Consider the following 19,770-nt stretch of genomic DNA (forward strand, 5'->3'; position numbering starts at 1 on the left):
GATCCTATTGAGAGTTTCAATGGTTAAACCATTGAAAAAGAGATGCATAAACATCTATTTGCATCATTTTAGTAATAAGTGTCTATAAAACATCAAAATTTGTTGTAGAATGCAAAAAAAAAAGTTGCTCTAAGAGAAGTATTTTGTTAGGATTGTAATTTTACATCATAATCCGAATAATTACACATTTTACAAGATATTTTTTTTCAAAATTTTCATATAAATGTTGGAGTTGCTTCGAATTTGGCTCAACCTTTGTTTGTTCATGTCCTTGACTGTCCTACACCTCATAGATATGGACCCACCTCATAGATATGACGGGGGTCCAAGGCGTCCGCACTCCCCTAGCGGGATTCCACCTATCAAGTCTACAAAAAAAAAAATTTCAATAGATTACAAAGAACTATTTTCAATTCTTCCTTTCAAATCCTTCTGATAAATGCTCATAAGATTACCATCCAAGCAACAAAGAGCTTAGAAACTATAATATCATCAGAATATCAAAAAAAGAAAAAAGAAGCTTTATCTATTATAGTCATTTGCATTGATCAACTATTACAATTCTGAAGCCACAACAGCTTCTTGCAATACTATAGGCATATATACACCTAGAAATAGCAACTCTACAGGCATACAACACACACCACTCAAATCTATTTAAGCAGCATGTATCTTCCTCTATGGCATACTGAAATGCATTCTTTCCTCTATGCTCTCTCTCTCTCTCTCTCTCTCTCTCTCTCTCTCTCTCTCTCATTCTTTCTGTCTTGACGGTATCAGAGCTCTTGGCTCTCAGCCACCGTTCCTAGGATCGCCGTTTGTCTCGCAGCCACTGCAACTATTTCGTCTGATGGAGTCATCACAGTCGGCGACAGCTACAGAAGAAACCAAGGAAAGTTCTGCAATTCCTTCATCCCTGAAGTTTTTGATCTCTAACATCAAGAACATTGTTCCTATTGCTCTCTCAAATGACAACTTTCCCTCCTGGAAATCGTAAATTACTAAGATATTCAAAGCCAACAATTATCTTTCTTTCCTTTATCAATCCAATCCCATTCCTCCCAGATTTATTCACCAAACTGATGGTTCTTCCAAATCGAACCCACTGCTTGATCTATATACCTTAATCGACCAAAATTTGGCGGCCGCAATCTGTTCCACTTTGTCTTCCTCAATTATACCATATGTCTTGAATCTTGAATCATGTGTGGACATATGGTCCTCGCTTGAGAAAAGACTTCAAGCCACAAATCATTCACGAGTTATTCAACTCAAGAACGAGCTCCACAACTTGTCCATGGGTTCGTCCACCATGGCTCAATATCTCCAGTCCATCAAGATTCTCATAGATAACATCAATGCCGCAGGATCCATATTAGACGAGGAAGACATTCTTCTCTACACACTCAACGGATTGACATCACAATATCAAGCCTTTGAAATGTCCATTCGCACTACCCTCTCTCCGATCTCTCTTGATGATCTTTATTCTCTGCTTCTTGGTGAAGAGATCGACCTCTCTGCTGAATCTGCCAAAGAAAATAACACTTCTCATGCCACCGCGCTGTTCTCGTCATGTGGTTGCGGATGAAATAGGGGAAGTTCGATCACAATGCTAGCAGAGGTTGGAACAATACGAACTCATCTCGATCTCTCCCACCCTCAACTGTCGGTATTATTGTTTGTCATATTTACAGTAAACATGTTCATCATGCAAACATGTGCTGGCATCGCTTGAATCTTGATTACCCCACTCCCACGACCAATACTCAAGCTCTTCTTGCCGCTTCTTCCAATCCAGTGTCGGACTGGATCTTGGACACGGGCGCCTCAGATCATCTCACGAACAACATAGACAACATTTCTCAGCCTTCTTCCTATCGCGGTTCAGACTCTGTTACGATCGGCGACGGGCGCAATCTTCCCATTGCTCACTCAGGCTCAGGACTTCTTCTGACACCAAATCGTAAATTCTTACTTCAAAATCTTTTGCACTTGCCCAATCTCTCATATAATTTACTATCTATTTCTAATCCTGCTAAAGACAATAATCTTTCCATCTTATTTGACGAATCTGGTTTTAAAATTAAGGATCAGACAACTGATATGACCATTCTCTCAGGACCATGTTGCGCGGGAATCTACTCTATTTCAACCTCTTCTACTGCTCCTCATTCTGCTAACGCGCTCACAGCGATCATCCCATCTCATCTTCGATGGCATCACCGCCTAGACCATCCGCATCAACAAGCGATGACTCTTATTTCTAAGAACAATAGAGCTCTTGCCATTCCGTGCTCTAATTTTTTCTTGTTCTACTTGTAAAACCTGTGAAGGACATAAAATTCCTTTCTCTTACTCTACAAATCATCATTACAATTTGTTGGAACTGATTCATACCGATGTATGGGGTCCTGCACCATTTTCCTCAACTCAAGGATTTAGATATTATGTGTCCTTTATTGATGTTGCATCGCGCTTTACTTGGGTTTATCCAATCTATCATAAATCTGATGTCTTTAATATTTTTGTTCAATTTCACACTTTGATTGAGAATCAACTTAACCGTAAAATTAAAATTCTACGAAGTGATGGCGGTACCAAATACTTCAACCGAAATTTTCGTAATTATTTACAGACAAATGGTATCTCCCATAAGATAACTTGTTCGTATACTCCTGAACAGAACGGTCTCGCGGAAAGAAAACATCATCATATTCTTGAAACAACTCGCACCATGCTTCACACAACTGCTCTTCCTTACAACTTATGGCTCGACACTCTTTTAACAGCTGTCTATTTGATCAATCTCATGCCCACCCCTAACACGTTCAACAAATCACCATATCAAATCATGTATAACAAAGTTCCTATCTATGATCACCTCAAAATTTCTGGTTGTGCGTGCAATCCATTGCTCCCTTCTAACACCCGACACAAGCATTCTCCCAAATCTACACGTTGTCTTCACGGCTATGCTCTCTCTTATAAGGGATACAAATGTCTTTATCCTTCTACGGGAAAGGTTCACACCTCTCGACACGTATCCTTTGACGAACACATGTTTCCCTATATAACTCTTCAGGCCTCTTCAAATTCATCTACCACTCACAATCCTGATTCTAACCATCATCTCCTTCTTCCCACAACTCTTTCCACATCTGAACCGATCATCTCTAAATCCATGTCTTCTGCTTCAGAGCCTCCCATGCAGTCTAATCAATCATTTGCTAATACATCCTCCTCTCCTGTTCAAAAGGCCACTCTCTCGTCCTCACCCTAGACTCCGCAACCGGCTCATACCACTCATCAAATGATTACTCGATCTAAAACTGGGTCTTTGAAGTCTTGCCAAATTCTCAACCTATACTCATATCTCGATTCTGACCCCACTACCTACACCGAAGCTATTAAGCATCCTCACTGGCGAGCAGCTATGGCCTCCAAATTCCTCTCGCTTTAACAACAAGGCACCTAGAAGCTTGTCCCTCCGCCGCCTGATACTCCTATCTTGGGCTGTCACTGGACCTATAAAACCAAGAGGAACACAGATGACACGATATCTCATTACAAAGCTCGCTTGGTTGCCCAAGGCAATCACCAAGAATACGGACTCAACTATATCGAAACGTTTAGTTCCGTAGCTAAATTTCCTTCAATACGTGTTCTTGTCACCATAGCCATCACTCATCGATGGCCTATTCATTAACTTGATGTCACAAATGCCTTTTTACACGGCTCTCTTCATGCCACAATACATATGAAACAACCAAAGGGCTCGAGGATAACATGTACCCCAATCACGTATGCTTACTTCAAAAGTCCTTATATGGACTCAAACAAACTCTGCGTGAATGGTTTCAGACTTTCTCAAACCATCACACCTCCTTGGGATTCAATCACAGTCAATCTGATCCATCGCTGTTCATTTTTAACAAAAACTCGATTGAATCATATCTTCTAATATACGTCGATGATATTTTTCTAACTGGTAATAATTCTTCATTTCTTCTTGATATCATCTCATCTCTAAGCACTAGTTTCTAAATCAAGAATCTCGGCCATCCTTCTACTTTCCTTGGGATCCAAATTCTTACTCACAATAACCAATTCCATATGTCCCAATCAACCTATGCTCACTCTATCCTGTAGCAAGCTGTCATGGACATGTGTAATCAAATACCAAATCCGTCCACAACCAAACCACCGACTGCTTCATCTCAAGAACTCCTCGTGTTCAATCCCACTACTTATCATCACCTAATCGGCTCACATTAATACCTCACTATTACACTACTGGACATCTCCTTTGCGGTCAACAACTTATGCCAACACATGCACAATCCATCCTCAATGCATTACCTTCTGCTAAAATGTCTCCTTTGATACATTAAAGGCACCCTCTCTTTCGGTCTTCCCATTTATGCTTCATCTTTAACTCTATCAGCTTACTCTGATGCGGACTGGGCTACAGATTCAGATACTCGACGTTCCACTTCAAGATACTGCTGCTACTTAGGTAAGACCCTCATTTCTTGGTCTATCAAAAAGCAGCACACCGTCGCCAGATCCTCCACAGAGGCGGAGTATCGCTCATTGGCCGCCGCTACCACCGACCTCATTTGGCTTCGTCGTCTCCTAGCCGATTTCAACATTCACCAACAAAGTCCTACATAAATTCATTGCGACAACAACTCTGCTATTGCCCTTACCAACAACCCTGTCTTCCATGCAAGAACGAAACACATCGAAGTGGATTTTCCTTTCATTCGAGATCACATACTGTCAAAAGAAATACTGGTTGTCCCCATCAACTCTATTGATCAACCGACTGATATCTTCACAAAGGCTCTTCCTACAAACATATTCCACAATCTACGATCCAAGCTAACAGTGCAGGCCTCACCATTAGCTTGCGGGGAGGTGAAAGCCACAACAGCTTCTTGTAATACTATTAAGGGTGTCAATTCGGGTCAACAGGTCGAACCTGTAACTGACCCGACCCTGTTCGGGTCAAACTGAACCCGACCCGTTTTAAAAAAACGGGTCAGATTTTTGAACCCGAACCCGACACGATTCGGGTTCGGGTCAAACCGACCCGACATGAATGACCCAAAGTTGACCTAAAATAGCTAGTTTTTGGGTAAAAAATAGGGTTAATCTTCGATTTTTGGGTCAAAATCGAGTAAAAAATGGGTCAATCTCGAGTTTCCGAGCACTCAAATAGGAGTTTTCGTGACAATTTTATGTCATTTTCGGGTTGCTAGGTCAATCCGAACCCAACCTGATTTTTAAAACGGGTTGATTTGTTGAACCCAAACCCGACTCATTTCGGGTCCGGGTTGACCCTAACCCGGATTTTTCTGGGTCGGGTTCTGGTTGTGTTTCGGATCATGTCAAAAATTGACATCCCTAAATATTATAGCCATGTATACACCTACAAATAGCAACTAACTCTACACGTGTACAACACACACCACTCAAATCTATTTAAGCAGCCTATATCTTTCTCTATGGACATACTGAAATACATTCTTTCCTCTATGCTCTATGTCGCTCTCTCTCTCTCTCTCTCTCTCTCTCTCTCTCTCTCTCATTCTTTCTGTCTTGAAATTCTAAGAGCAAGCAATTGTAGAGTAAATAGGGTTGAGATCAAACATTATAGCCCAAGCATATTTGAATACATTGGGTGCCTCTGTGAACACAGGATCTTCATTGTTCACAGAACACTGATAATCATCTATTTTTCTGAATTTGGTAGGATCTATTGATACCACTGTGTTAAATTCATTGAAATCTATATGAATATTGTATTGAATGCAGATGCAGGTGCTGTTTATCACCACTTCATACGCTGTCTTTCCCTTCACAATTTCTCCAGTTGATTTATGTTCAACTTCTATGTCTGATAATCCGCAATAACCCAAAGCTAATTTAATCATTAAGGCTTCTTTTGGACGACTTTTTTAATGCTTTTTGAAGTAGTTTTTTAGTACAAATAATTTAATTTTTATCTTGAAAATCTGCTTTAAAAAGTAGTTAGAAAACCGTCCCAAATGAAGTCTCAATTTATAAAAAAAAAATAATGTGAGGCTTCAGAAATTGTCTAAAAATTATATAAAGTCTAAAATTTTGCAGATTTTGAAAAAAAAATTAAGAATATAAAGAAACTTTACTTTATGAAAAATATCTGAGAAAATATTGAATTACACTCTTAATTTGCATAATTATTTAATTTTTTATTTGATTTTCTTATGTAATTATTTATAATATTAACCTGTAAAAACACTACTGATATAGAAAAATAATAAGAAAAAAATATATTTTTAAGTTATACACAAACATGAATAAAGTATAGATTTATTTTAAAAAGAAAGGAAAGTAGAGAGTGACCATGAGAAAGGTAAAGAAGAGAGAGAAGCTAAGTAATAGAGATAATTATGACTATTTAATTATCCGTTATACAATAAATAGCATATCTTTATTATTAATGAAAGTTGGACTCTTTCACCTCAAAGGTGGTCATGAAACATTGCTTTAGGCATTTCCAAAGAAACAAAAAAAAGATTTTGTTCATGCATATAATTAAATATTTGAGTTAAGCTTCATTTGTGATAGTTTTTTCGGTGTTTTCTAAAGTAGGTTTTTAGTACAAATTTTTTAGTTTTAAAATTTTTGTATTTGATACGGCATCACAAAATTAGCTTGATCGGACACGAATCTCGAGGCAAAAGCTAGTTGGAAACTTTAAAAATTAATTCGGAGACCATCTGAACTCCGATTTCAGCGAGCTTACATTCAAACTTAGCGTCTCGGAAATACGAACCCGACGACACCAAGTTCAACCCAATCCGAGCCCAAATGAGTCCAAATCAAGGGATCAAAGTACTTTCGGAAGGTTCAAACAGCAAATTGAGTTACCAAACGGTCTCCGATTTTGACGAGCTTATACTCGAATCGAAGGGCTCGACGAGACGAATCCAACGAGCCCAAGATCGCTGAATTCCGACATCATTAAGGTCTCCAAATGTCCAACGAATGGTGTACGATCGAAGGGTTCACTATCGGCCGTCCATTCAAACCACTCCCACCGCCTACGGTCCTTCTGACCTCTGTCGCCTACTACGGTCCGTCCGACCAACATCACTAGACAACGGTCTTTCAGCCCCCAGTTTTCTATCGACTACGGTCCTTCAGGCCTTCGTTGCCTAATATTATCCTTCTGACCTCCATCAACAAACAACAGTCTTTCTGACCCCGGTTTCCTGCCGACTACGGTCTCCTGCCGACTATGGTCATTCCTACAAAACAAACATGTATATGTAACTCCTACCATGTAATGCAATCTATATGATGTACATTCGCTACATCAATCCAAGGCCTTCTCCCAAGGAAGGGCCTCATTTGTAATCGACTGCAAATACTAGTGGATTCATTCAAACTGGGCCAGGCCCCATAGTTTTTCCCCCTTTTTAGGGGTTTTCCACGTAAAAACTTTGGTGTCTCTTATGAATGCTACACCCTCTCACTTATCTGTTTGTGTGCTGGATCTTTGTACAATGCTAAGACGTTAAACTAAATATTTCTCTACCGTCGCGAATACTCCAGGACGCAACAGTATTAAAAAGCTATGTGGAAAGCACTAAAAAAGTTATCCCAAATAAAATCTTAATTAAATATTTGAGCTAACATTGCATAAACAACATTGCTTTAATTAAGCCAACATGCCTAATATATATTAATTTTTTGATTCATTATCACCATTAATGTTAATATGATAAAAAAAATTCTCTTTGATGTAAGGAAAATGCAAAAAGTATTTGAAAAATTGGCCTTTTCTTACGAAAATATAAAATCATTTTGACTTTTCAAAAGGAAAACAGAACTTAAAAAAAAAAAGTGAAATGTTTTTTATTCTATAAAAATGTCTCCTTGTAGAATATTAAATTTACTTTTTACTTCTTCTTTTTTTTTTTTACTTAGGGATAAAATGTAAAATGAGTATTTACAGGAAATGTTAGAGTAGGTCCAGTGGCATATAAGATTAGAGATAGCCACCTTAGATGGTTTCATTAAATAAAATGTTAGCCTTTTGATGACCGTGTTAGGAGAGTAGATTTATTAGATCTGACTTACGTTAAGAAATATAGAGATATATATAAAAATATTTGATTACAAAGCATCAACAATAATATTTTTTATTAAATTTAAATAAAAATTTGTCTCTTAATATGACAAAAAATGGAAAAAAATTGCTTCAATTTACATTATATTCATTAAGTGGCAATTTAATGCCTCTCTCTTTCAAATTAAATGACCTATCTAATTTATTTCCCAAAAAAGGAAAAAATTGCTCTTCTCTCTCTAATTAAGGAGATCTGCAAAATTTCTCTTCCCAATAGAAATTAAGCGGCAAATTTTCCCCTTTTAGAGAGCCCACTTTCCCGAGTTTTTATTTGGTCCGGTGCAAGGACCTAGAGGAAGGTTCGGTTTTGCCTAAAAAAGTGCAAATACCGAGTTTTTTGAAAAATACCGAGTTTTCAAAAACTCGGTATTTGCACTTTTTGACCTATTTTTGCCTAAAATAGAACCTTCCTCTACATACAGTGAAAGGACCTAATAATTGCTCCACTTTCCCCTCTTTAAACTAGAGGTAGAAATGATATAATTAACCATTGACTTACTAAAAATTATAAGAGAAATTATCTATATAGTATTCAAAATTATATCTTAAAAATATTTAACATATAAATTTTATTCTTTATATTTATGCTAAAAATTTACTTTAAAAAATAGTAATAAAGCTATCTCAAACTTGGATGAAGTTCGGGCGCGGGCATGCGCAAAAGGATTTCGAATGTGAGAAAGAGGTCGGACGCGAAATACATAACGGAGCTTGAATGCTGCTCGACTCATTTGCACCCCTAAGTGTTATAACTATCATAATCACACTTTATTGTATTAACCACCATTAGTTGCTAAAACACACTCTATTATATCTATCATTGTCAAACCATATGTGGATCATATTCAACCATGTTAGAATATCACTACAATTTAATCATATTCATATTCTAACCATATTTGAATCTTGCTCGAAAATGATTAATTTGAATCAGATTTGAACATGGTTTGTGCGTTAACAATGTATATCATGATGGGTTTGAAAATCACTTGATCTATTTTGAGTTAGTGCAATATAAAAATTTTTATAGACAACACTAATCTTAAAGTAAATATAATGTTTTTCAAGCCTATCCACACACAAATTACATTAAAACATACTTTTTTTTTTCAGAATACTAAAACTAGATATGCATTAAAGTCTTCTAAGAATACATGCTTTTAAGAATTGCTAATAAATTTCTGATTTTAAAAGAATCAGGCAAGTAAGTATCATGGTATTATTGATCATGCATGCATACATGTTTATAGAAGCCATGCATGAATGCCTACATGCATTTTGTACTACATTATAAGCCATGCATGCATTCTTTATGACCATATTTTTAATGCCTTTCATGCTCCTTACATGCAAAATTAAAAAAAGAAAAAAAAAAGAAGAAAAATATACTATTTTCTTATATATATTAGCATGTTATCATTCCTTCAATTAACTTCATTGCATGAATGGAAATTTCAAATACTTCTTGCAATGCAAAACCAGTAGAGATATTGGAGTTAACTAAAAATTTGTGAGATTCTTTATTAGTTTTGTTTTAAATAATTCAAATTTGAATGCAATATTTTATTTGGTTATACCATTTTAGAATAATATATTCAATTTCTTATTCAAATTTGAAAGTAACCCTTGTTTAATTATTAATGTTATTTTCATTGTTAGTGACAAAGAAGTAGATTTAATCTGGTCAACAAAACAACCAATAATTAATTGAATACTAAATATCAGTTATTTTATGCATTTATTTTTCTAGGGAAAATAATAAAATTGGTCCACTAACTTTCTTTTGAAGATTCAAATAATATCTGACTACATAAAAGAGCTAATTTGATCCCTTAACTCTTTAAATAGTAAGGAGCCAAATGGGATCATTTAGAACCCTATTTTCAAAGTCAATGGTTAAAAATGAGATTTTTAAATAGCGGGGGACCATTCTGATCCATCATAAAGAGTTAGAGGATTATTTTGATCCTTATCTCTATTTTTCTACTACCTATGTAAATGACAATCAACATTAATGCATCATTTTGTCCTATTTTATTTTAACCATCATTTTAGTTTCTTTACCTAATTTGTGCTTGATTGTTTTTCCCCTTAATTTGCTTTGACTTTTGAAATCAAAATTGATTGTTTTTAAATGCTAATTAATTAGCCTTGGCTTCTTTGTTTCTTTGTTCTTCCTTGTTTTTGTGAAGGAAGGTAGGAAATAGCAAAAGAAGAAGAGAAAATATAGCATATAAAGTTAAATAAAAGCACATTTATTTTAGAATGAGACACTTAGGCTTTGTATGAGACAACTTTTTTTTTGTAATTTTCTAAAACAAATTTTTAGTACAAAATTTCTTGAATTATATATTTTTGTACTAAAAAGACGTTTTAGAAAGTAGTAAAAATGCTGTCCCAAACTAAGCCTTATGCTTCATTTGGGACAGCTTTTTATCTCTTTACTTTTCAGGTCACGAACACCGTTTTGATTTGGTCAATGTTTTTTCATTGATTTCAATAAATTTTGATTCTAAGAAGTTGCTTTCTGTAACAGCTTTTAAAAAACTTATTTTCTACAACAACTTTAAACAAAATTACTTTCTCCAAAGCAGCTTTTCAACCACTTCTTTAAAAAGTTATAGTCATCCCAAACGGACCCTTCGTTATATCAATCGGGTTATCAAAAAAATAAAAATAAAAACTTTGTTATCCTTAACATTACATTGAAATGAGATGAGTATTATAAATAATATAGCTTATGTGTTGATAATGGCTATAACAATCAATTAAAGTGGAAGTGGGGTTGGGGTAGTTTGAGCTACAGTTCTTCTGATCAATGGGAAATTCACCCTCTATGTGTCACTCTCTGGAATCACGGCAGAAATGGCCATTTCTGGTTTATATCTTTCTAATATTATCTCTAAATACATACATTTGCTTGTTTTGGCTTAATTTACAGCAGGAATTACAGCAATGGATGGCTTTTTAGAACAATTTTTCTATGTGAGAAAGCACCTTTTTCACAAGAACAACTTCTGCAAGTATGGAAAGCAAATCATAAAGTTGCAAGTAAGTTGTTTTTACTCCATGCTTTCATAATGAACATTTTGACTGAGTTAATTTCTTTTGTTTTTGCATAGTTTTTACTACTCTTCATGTCTGAAATTTGTCCAGCAAATTTATTGAAGCCATCAACAGCTTTCTTTGGCTTGATGCAGCAAAAGTCATGTTCAGCTCAAACATTGTTAGCAGCTTTTTAATGGGCCTCCCGAACTTTCAATAGCCTTCCTCAGCTTGAGGTTAGCCATAGCTGAGACATCGGCGACACTCATCAAACATGACAAGCCTGATGGAGGAGTAGACATTATTAAGAAGATGATGGAAGTGGATGCAATGCCTTACAATAATTCACTGGCACCATTGCTACTCTATCTATCAAGAGACATTGATAATGATATACATATAGCATTTCTGGCAAAGAAAAGCATATTACTCAAAAGACAAAAATCCTATTGAGAATTTCAATGGTTAAACCACCGGAAAAGAGATGCATAAACATTTTTTTGCATCATTTTAGTAATAAGTGTCTACAAAACATCAAAATTTGTTGTAGAATGAAGAAAAAGTTGCTCTAAGAAAGTATTTTGTTAGGATGGTAATTTTATCTCATAATCTGAATAATTACACATTTTACATGATATTTTTTCAAATTTTTCATATAAATGTTGGAGTTTCCTCAAATTTGTTCATGTCTTTGACTGTCGTGCGTCTTGTAGATATATGGTGGGGGTCCAACGGGGATGCGCCCTTGACAGGGTTCGACCTATCAAGACTTCAAATAATCAAATTCCAATACATTACAAAAGAACTATTTTCAATTCTTCCTTTCAAATCCTTCTCGTAAATGCTCATAAGATTACCATCCAAGCAACAAAGAGCTTATAAACTATACTATCATTAGAACATTGAAAAAAAAAAAAAAAACTTTATTCTATTATAGTCATTTTCAATGATCAACTATTACAATTCTAAGAGCAAGCAATTGTAGAGTAAATAGGCTTGAGATCAAACATTATATCCCAAGCATATTTGAATACAATAGGTGCCTCTGTGAACACAGGATCTTCATTGTTCACAGAACACTGATAATCATCTATTTTTCTGAATTTGGTAGGATCTATTGATACCACTGTGTTAAATCCATTGCAATCTAGATGTATATTGTATTGGGTGCAGATGCAGGTGTTGTTTATCACCACTTCATACTCTGCCTTTCCCTTCACAATTTCTCCAGTTGATTTCTGCTCAACTTCTATGTCTGATAATCCGCAATAACCCAAAGCTGATTTCATCATTAAGGCTTCGTTTGGGACGACTTTTTTAATGCTTCTTGAAGTAGCTTTTAGTGCAAAAATTTTAATTTTTATACTAAACATCTGCTTTAAGAAGTAGTTAGAAAGCCGTCCCAAATGAAGCCTCAATTTATTAAAAAAAAATAATGTGAGGCTTCAGAAATTGTCAAAAATTATATAGTCTTGAAATCTGCAGATTTTGAAAAAAAAATTTAATATAAAGAAACTTTAGTTTATGAAAATATTTGAGAAAATATTGAATTACCATCTTAATTTGCATAAATATTTAATTTTTATCTGATTTCTTATGTAATGATTTATAATATTAACCTGCGAAAACACTACTGATATATAAAAAAATAAGAAAAATATATTTTTAAATTACACACAAACATGAATAAAGTATAATTTTATTTAAAAAAAAAGGGAAATAGAGAGTGACCTTGAGAAAGGTAAAGAAGAGTGAGAGAAGCTAAGAAGAGCTTAGCAATGGCGGCCATTGCTTCCTTGAAGAGTTCTATGGTATGAAGCTTTGCAAGAGAAGGCCTTTATATAGAGAGAGATATTACAAAGATATTATCGTAAATGGAGAAAATTATGACTATTTAATTATCCGTAATTATACAATAAATAGCATATCTTTATTATTAATGAAAGTTGGACTCTTTCACCTCAAAGGTGGTCATGAAACATTGCTTTAGGCATTTCCAAAGATTAAAAAGGCTTTGTGCATGCATATAATTAAATATTTGATTTAAGCTTCATTTGGGACAACTTTCCTGCTGTTTTCTAAATCAGATTTTTAATACAAAATTTTGTAGTTCGAGAAATTTTTGTATTAAAAAGCTGTTTTAGAAAGCACTAAAAAAATTATCCCGAACAAAACTTTAATTAAATATTTGAGCTAACATTGCATAAACAACATTGCTTTAATTAAGCCAACATGCTTAATATACAATAATGTAGTGATTCATCATCAACATTAATGTTATTATGATAATAAAATTCTCTTGAATGTTAAGAAAATGCAAAAAAGTATTTGAGAAATTAGCTTTTCCTTAAGAAAGTATAAAATCATTTTGAGTTTTCTCAAGAAAAAAAAAAAAAACACAATTTTTTTAAAAAATTGTGAAATGTTTTTTATTCTATAAAATTGTCAAAAAATATACGTAAAAGTCTAGAGTAGGTCCAATGGCTGAAAAGATTAGAGATAGGCATCTTAGATGATTTCATTAAATAAAACGTCGGCCTTTCGATGACCGAGTTAAGAGAGTAGTTTTATTAGATCCGGCCTATGTTAAGAAATGTAGATATATACGTAAAAATACTTGATTATAAAGCATTAGAAATAATAAATTTTATTAGATTTATATAAAAAATGTCTCTAAATATGACAAAACAATAAAAAAGGAAAAAATTGCTCTAATTTACATTCTATTCATTAAGTAAAATTTTACTGCCTCTCTCTCTCTATCTCTTTCAAATTAAATGACCAATCTAATTTATTTCCAAAAAAAGGGAAAAAATGCTCTTCTCTCTCTCTAATTAAGGAGATCTGCAAAATTTCTGTTCCCAATAGAAACTAAGCGGCAACTTTTCCACTTTTAGAGAGCCCACTTTCCCCTCTTTATACTAGAGGTAGAAATGATATAATTAATCATTGACTTGCTAAAAATTATAAGAGAAATTATCTATGTAGTATGCAAAATTATGTTATGTAAAGAGTAAAATTTAAATATTAAATATATAAATGATATTGTTTGAGTGCTATATATGTAAACCCCTCTACATTATATTGAGATGAAATTAAAATTTATTAAATTTATTTTGAGATTAATAAGAATCCTAAGATTTATCCAAACCAATTTTTTTCCACTATAAAGAAGCTCATTTTCCGGTTCCTCCGCATCTTACGAAAGAACGAAAAAAGGCATAAAAAGACATAATTAGCAAGTGATATTACTAAGAGAATTATAATTCATCTTCTAACAACAATTTGATGCCCAATATCTCTTAACCACCGACATTTGTCGCCCATCTTCCTTTTATTTTACATATTTGAGCAAATAATCTTTTCTTTGTTTTTTCTCTTTTAATTGTTCTTTATTTTATATTCTATATTTTAATGATTTTTAATTGTTAATAAGAATTTAATTATGGTGATATAGAACGAGTTAAGTTAATTTCAATAAAAATATTTAAATTTATAAAAAAGGACTAATTATTTGATATTTATAAAAATAGTATTTCACAAAGAAAGTGAAGTTAGTGAAAATTAGAATAAAAGAAATTCTAAGTAACATGCAAATGGACAACAATATGTATTAGTCCATTGTGAAAGCCAAACATTTCTCTGAGTTTCATGGTCACCGTATAGGGAAAATTATTATGTGCGGTCATGGAACAGCGTCCTGAGACGAATGAGAACATATCACGTCATTTTTTTTTCTGTATACTGCTCGATACTGAGTGAAGTAGCGCGTTCCAATTCGTCTTTGAACCGTTTAGTGCCCGCACAGAATAATTTTTCCCATTTATGATATGGGATTCAAACCCCATTTAGACAAAACCACCTTTTTTTTTCCAAGAGAAGTTTCACATATAATTCAAGAAGCTAGCAAAAAAAAAAAAAAAACTCTAAATCCTAAAAAGGAAAACTGACTGTAAACAAATAAGATTTTGTATTTGCCCCTTGCATGTAGGAACTCAACACATATCTCTAAAATTACTAGTAAAATTGACATCCCCCTCTCAGTCGATTCACTTACTAGTAACAAATTCTGCTTTACTTGGTGCGACCCTCCGCAATGTCATCCCTATTACTCTTAAAGATAAAGGATGTTAAATTGAAAGTTATCTATGATTGGAAACCCACTCCTTGCCCGAGCTGCTCATTTTTCTTCATGCCCATCACCTTTGTATAAAAAAATCCCACTCTCCTCCCCTTGCTCCCCACCATCATGGTTGTAACAGAAGTTGTTCGTTCCATAGACATTAGCAAAAGAAATCCAAGCCTCACTCCCGCACTGCTCCATTGCCTTCAACCATCCCCTATGGTTGCCACCAAGGGTGGATCCAACTTTTTTTTTTTTTTGAAGGGTGGACAAACTCAATACATTCATTTGGCTGTGTTGGCGTGTTTGCTGTCGCATTAGTGAAGAGGAGGAATGAAGGCGTCAACGACTCAAGCGGGAGTTGGGTAAATGCTTTAGATTAGGGCAAAAAAAATTTAATTTAAGGGGGGCAAAAGGTCAAAACTACCCTCGCCATATTCATTTTTACAATTTGAGGGTGGTCAATTGCCCACCCCGGAGGCTACGTGGTTCCGCCCAAGATTGCTGCCCCTCCACTACCAAAACACGCTCCTAATTTTCCTCAAACTATTACTCCCGTCTCTAACCTTGACTCCCCTGATAACCCCATCATATGCTCCCTATGGAATATTAGGGGCTTCAATGGAGCATATAGAGTTTTTCATTGCAAAAACTTATCTCCTCTGTGCAGCTTGAAAATTTCTATATTCTGGAAGCTCATATTTCTACCTGCTCTTTCATGAACCCTTCTTTGATACCTCACAGTAACTCTTCCTTTTGAAAGGTAATTGCACAACTTCTCATATAACAATCTCAGTATAATCCAGACAAAATGGAAGAGCTCTAATACCAACTCTAACACCATTACCATTGAGAAGCAAGTTATTCATGGTATTCTCTAACTTGGAGCTCACTTCTCTACCTGATTATCTATTGTATATACTGAAAATTCTCATTCTAAGAGATTTTAACTCTGGTCTTCTATCTTAAGTTTTGTCAGTTTCAAAGAGGTGGGTTATTGGTTGATTGCTAGTGATTTCAATTACTGCAGGCATCAAAATGAGAAAGCTGTGGGTATTCCCCCCTTTTCCCCCAAACAAGCTCTCTGAATTCAGGCAAATTATTGCATCCGGTCACCGGACGGGGAGATAGGTTCGGATATTAATAAAATATTACTTTAAATTACGCACAGGTAAAGCGCAGGCAAAGCGCAATCAAAGCGCAAGTCAAAAGCGCAGTCAAAGCGCAGTCAAAGCGTAAGTCAAAAGCGCAGGTGACGTGGCAAGTTTTTATTGGATGTCCGAACCTATCCTCTGCGTCCGGTGACCGGATGCAATAATTTGCCCTGAATTCAATGATTGCATTTTCCAGGTTGGTATGTGATAGTAAATAAAAGAAAATACATAATTTTGCTGCAGAAATCAACAAAACCAGCAAGCTCCCAAACAATTTTTGAGATAAAAATAGAGAAATAATGGTAGGAAAACTTTTAATTTGATGGTTGATGAAAGAAAATAGTAAGATATAGTTGGATCTTTAATTGGAGAGGAAGATCCTGCTCTCCCAATCTCTAGCCAGAGACTAGAGCCCAAGCAAAACTAGAAGAACACCAAATTCAACAAAAACTATCATAACCCTAACACTAGAATAAAAAATACTACTTAAAGCAAAAGTAAACAACAATTCTCTTAACAGCTCCTAGAATTTGAATTTTTCCTCCCAAATCTTTCTTAATTAAAGCCATAAAACCCCAATTTTTCTTCCCAAATTTTATCAAAGATTTGGAAACTACAAATGGTGTTCTCCCTTCTTACAGAAACATTGCTAGTAAGGCAGTATTTTTTTTTTTCAAAGGCACCTTCTACACCCATCCTACTGGTCCATTGGATAGAGCCCCCTTCCTCCTCATCAACTAGCAAACCTTACAAACCCTAAAAATGCATCCCCTACACTGGATGACTACACTTTAGAATTTTATACCTACTCCTTAGACTATTATTGATAAGGATCTTTGTGCTGCTATCAAATATTTCTTCCTCACCAACACGTTGCCAAGTTCATAAAAACAACGACCATCACTCTTATACCAAAATCAGCCAATATTTCCAATATTTCTGATTCCAAAATTCATATAATTTTTATTTGTTAGACCCAATCTGATGGGTGATCCCTCACTTGTAATCAATTTTTTGGTTTAGGGCAAAAAGCCATGCTCTCACTTGTGATCAATATTTTGGTTTAATACAGAGAGCTATGCACTCAAAGATCATAATATCAAGATGGATTTGAAGTAGTGATTAAGGTTTCATTTGAGATGACTTTCTTATTGCTTCTTAAAGCAACTTTTTCATACAAAAATTAAGCTTTCTTATTGCTTCTTAAAGAAGCTTTTTAGTATAAAAATTAAAATTTTTTATAAAAAAGCTGTTTTGAAAAGCATTAAAAAAGCAGTCCCAAATGAAGCCTAAGTTGCCTTTCATGCATCTAGACATGTAAGTAATCTCTCTACCAATATAAGTATGGCGTGAAAACGGTGCTCAACATTCTCTAACATTCGGAATTTTTTTGGGCCATGATAGAATATGATAAATAAACCATCTTCTTCTTAACTCTACACAGACCTATCATTTTCAAATATAAATAAACATCAAAGTATCAAACCAATTCTTCACCCAACTTAAAAAGCGATTAATTCCCATTATCCATAGATACAGACAAAGATCAAACAACAAACATCCAGATCTTCAAACAGGTGAAATGCTAAATGATGCTAAAAGGGTTTACAAATCATAGACCTGCTTACCAGTAAACTTGACGGTAATCGGACTGACATTCTTCCCGATGTTGCGGTTATTGACGCCGACGCCCTGTCTTCCTGGATTCACCTTCTCCGGGTAAACCCCATCCTTGGGATGAAGATACTGTACCTCGCCGTTGGGAAAGACGCGATAGAACCTGTAATTGATCTTGTATTTGGATCGAAGGCGGGTACCTAGAGCAAGGCACTGTTCCTTTCTGGCGAGCTTGAGGAGATTCGGGCCCTGGCGCATGATAGCGGCGCCTCCGGTGGGCATCTCGAAGATCTGTTCCTTGGGGGATTCCCATGTTATGACGTAGAACTCTTCGATCTGGGCTTTGCGGAGAAGGCCGCCGGTGCTGCCGCCGAAGATCGGTGAAGGGGTGTTAGGATCGAGGTCTGGAGGGGTGAAGCCAGCGGGGGCGGGGGCTGGGGCGGGGGGAGAGTCGGGGCTGGAGGCGGCGGGAGCGTCGGCGGAGGAGGCGCGGGGGGGTTTTGCAATTCTATTATAAAATTTCAAGTTCTCTATTTTCAATATAATTTTTTTATAAGTAGAATAGTATATATTTTGCATTAAAAAAATAGGATATTTTTATGAGAATATATCTAAAAATATGTAAAATTACTATGTTCATATATAAAAGTGATTATGCATGTTAGGAGTCAATATTTGACACGACACGAAAATCTGACCCGAACCCGACCCAGAATTTTCAGGTTAGACCCGACCCTTTTTCAAAACGGGTCGGGTTCGGGTTGACCCGACGGGTTGATGGGGTCAACCCGAAAACTAGTTTAACTATCAGCCCGGCTGCCCATGTAGCTGCCCTAGATTTTCCACGAAGCTACCCGACGCTGCCCGCCCCCTGCCCATGCCCTCCCAGCACGCTACCACGCGAAGAGGATGCCCACGCGCCCGCGCGGTTGCCCGAACGCCCTGCCCGCGTGCCCGTGATGCTGCCCACCCTGCACCCGCCCACACAGCCTCGCCAATCCGTGCCCAAGTCCGCGCCCGCGTCCGAGCCAGATTCACACGTTGGGTCGGGTCTGGGTTCGAATTTCCAACCCGTTTTCTTACCCGGGTCAGGTTAGGGTCGATCCGTTTGAACCCGAATCAGTTCCGGGTTTGACCTAAACCCGACCAGTGACCCGAAATTAACACCCCTAATGCATGTAGATGACTATCTTGATTTGAATATGAAGATAATCAATACTTAGGCTTCATTTGGGACAACATTCTTATTTTTTTTTAAAGTAATTTTCTAGTACAAAAATTTCTTCACCAATAAATTTTTGTATTAGAAAGCTTTTTAAAAAGCAATAAAAAAATTATCCAAAACGAAGCTTTAATGAAATAACTTACAATTTTCTTTTCAGATTTCCTATCTTGAAACAACCTGCACTGCTTTCATTATGTTATATAACATGAAATTATTGTTCTCACATCAAAAGATCAACTTTATAAGCCAATTCACATATAAAATTCTAGATGTGATGCACTAACAGAAAAACATTAGCATATGGAGCAGTAGAGCTAACCTCTGCTTCACTAATCCTATCAAGTTTCCAACACTGTCCATAATTGCTTAAGAAACTCCAATAATGTCTCAGATCTGCACCATTTCAAAGTTATGCTTTGTT

General features: G+C 35.6%; 2 protein-coding genes across 2 annotated transcripts; both read right to left on the minus strand.

Annotated features, from left to right (window-relative positions):
• Window positions 1-12,195: 12,195 nt before the first annotated feature.
• Window positions 12,196-12,522, minus strand: LOC110096465 (protein TAPETUM DETERMINANT 1-like). The gene has a single exon (XM_028696547.1). The coding sequence runs from the start codon at window positions 12,520-12,522 to the stop codon at window positions 12,196-12,198; it is 327 nt and encodes a 108-aa protein (XP_028552380.1).
• Window positions 12,523-17,987: 5,465 nt separating this feature from the next.
• On the minus strand, window positions 17,988-19,709 carry LOC110096437 (photosystem I reaction center subunit II, chloroplastic). Its single transcript, XM_020822392.2, has 2 exons — window positions 19,669-19,709; window positions 17,988-18,632 (listed from the first exon to the last, which is right to left on the minus strand). Exons 1-2 carry the CDS (start codon window positions 19,707-19,709, stop codon window positions 18,113-18,115), a joined length of 561 nt encoding a protein of 186 aa, XP_020678051.2. The 3' UTR covers window positions 17,988-18,112.
• Between the last annotated feature and the right edge of the window lie 61 nt (window positions 19,710-19,770).

The sequence above is a fragment of the Dendrobium catenatum genome, unplaced genomic scaffold, assembly GCF_001605985.2.
Source record: "Dendrobium catenatum unplaced genomic scaffold, ASM160598v2 fragScaff_scaffold_761, whole genome shotgun sequence".
NCBI classification, from domain to species: Eukaryota; Viridiplantae; Streptophyta; class Magnoliopsida; order Asparagales; family Orchidaceae; genus Dendrobium; species Dendrobium catenatum.

What these genes read in the sequence shown, in the direction of transcription:
- LOC110096465 (XM_028696547.1), bottom strand. Translation starts at nt 12,522, where the DNA reads ATGATGAAATCAGCTTTGGGTTATTGCGGATTATCAGACATAGAAGTT.
- LOC110096437 (XM_020822392.2), bottom strand. Translation starts at nt 19,709, where the DNA reads ATGGACAGTGTTGGAAACTTGATAGGATTAGTGAAGCAGAG. An exon ending in ATAGGATTAGTGAAGCAGAG is followed by an intron (nt 18,633 to 19,668) that starts GTTAGCTCTACT and finishes ATTTTATAATAG; the next exon opens with AATTGCAAAACCCCCCCGCG.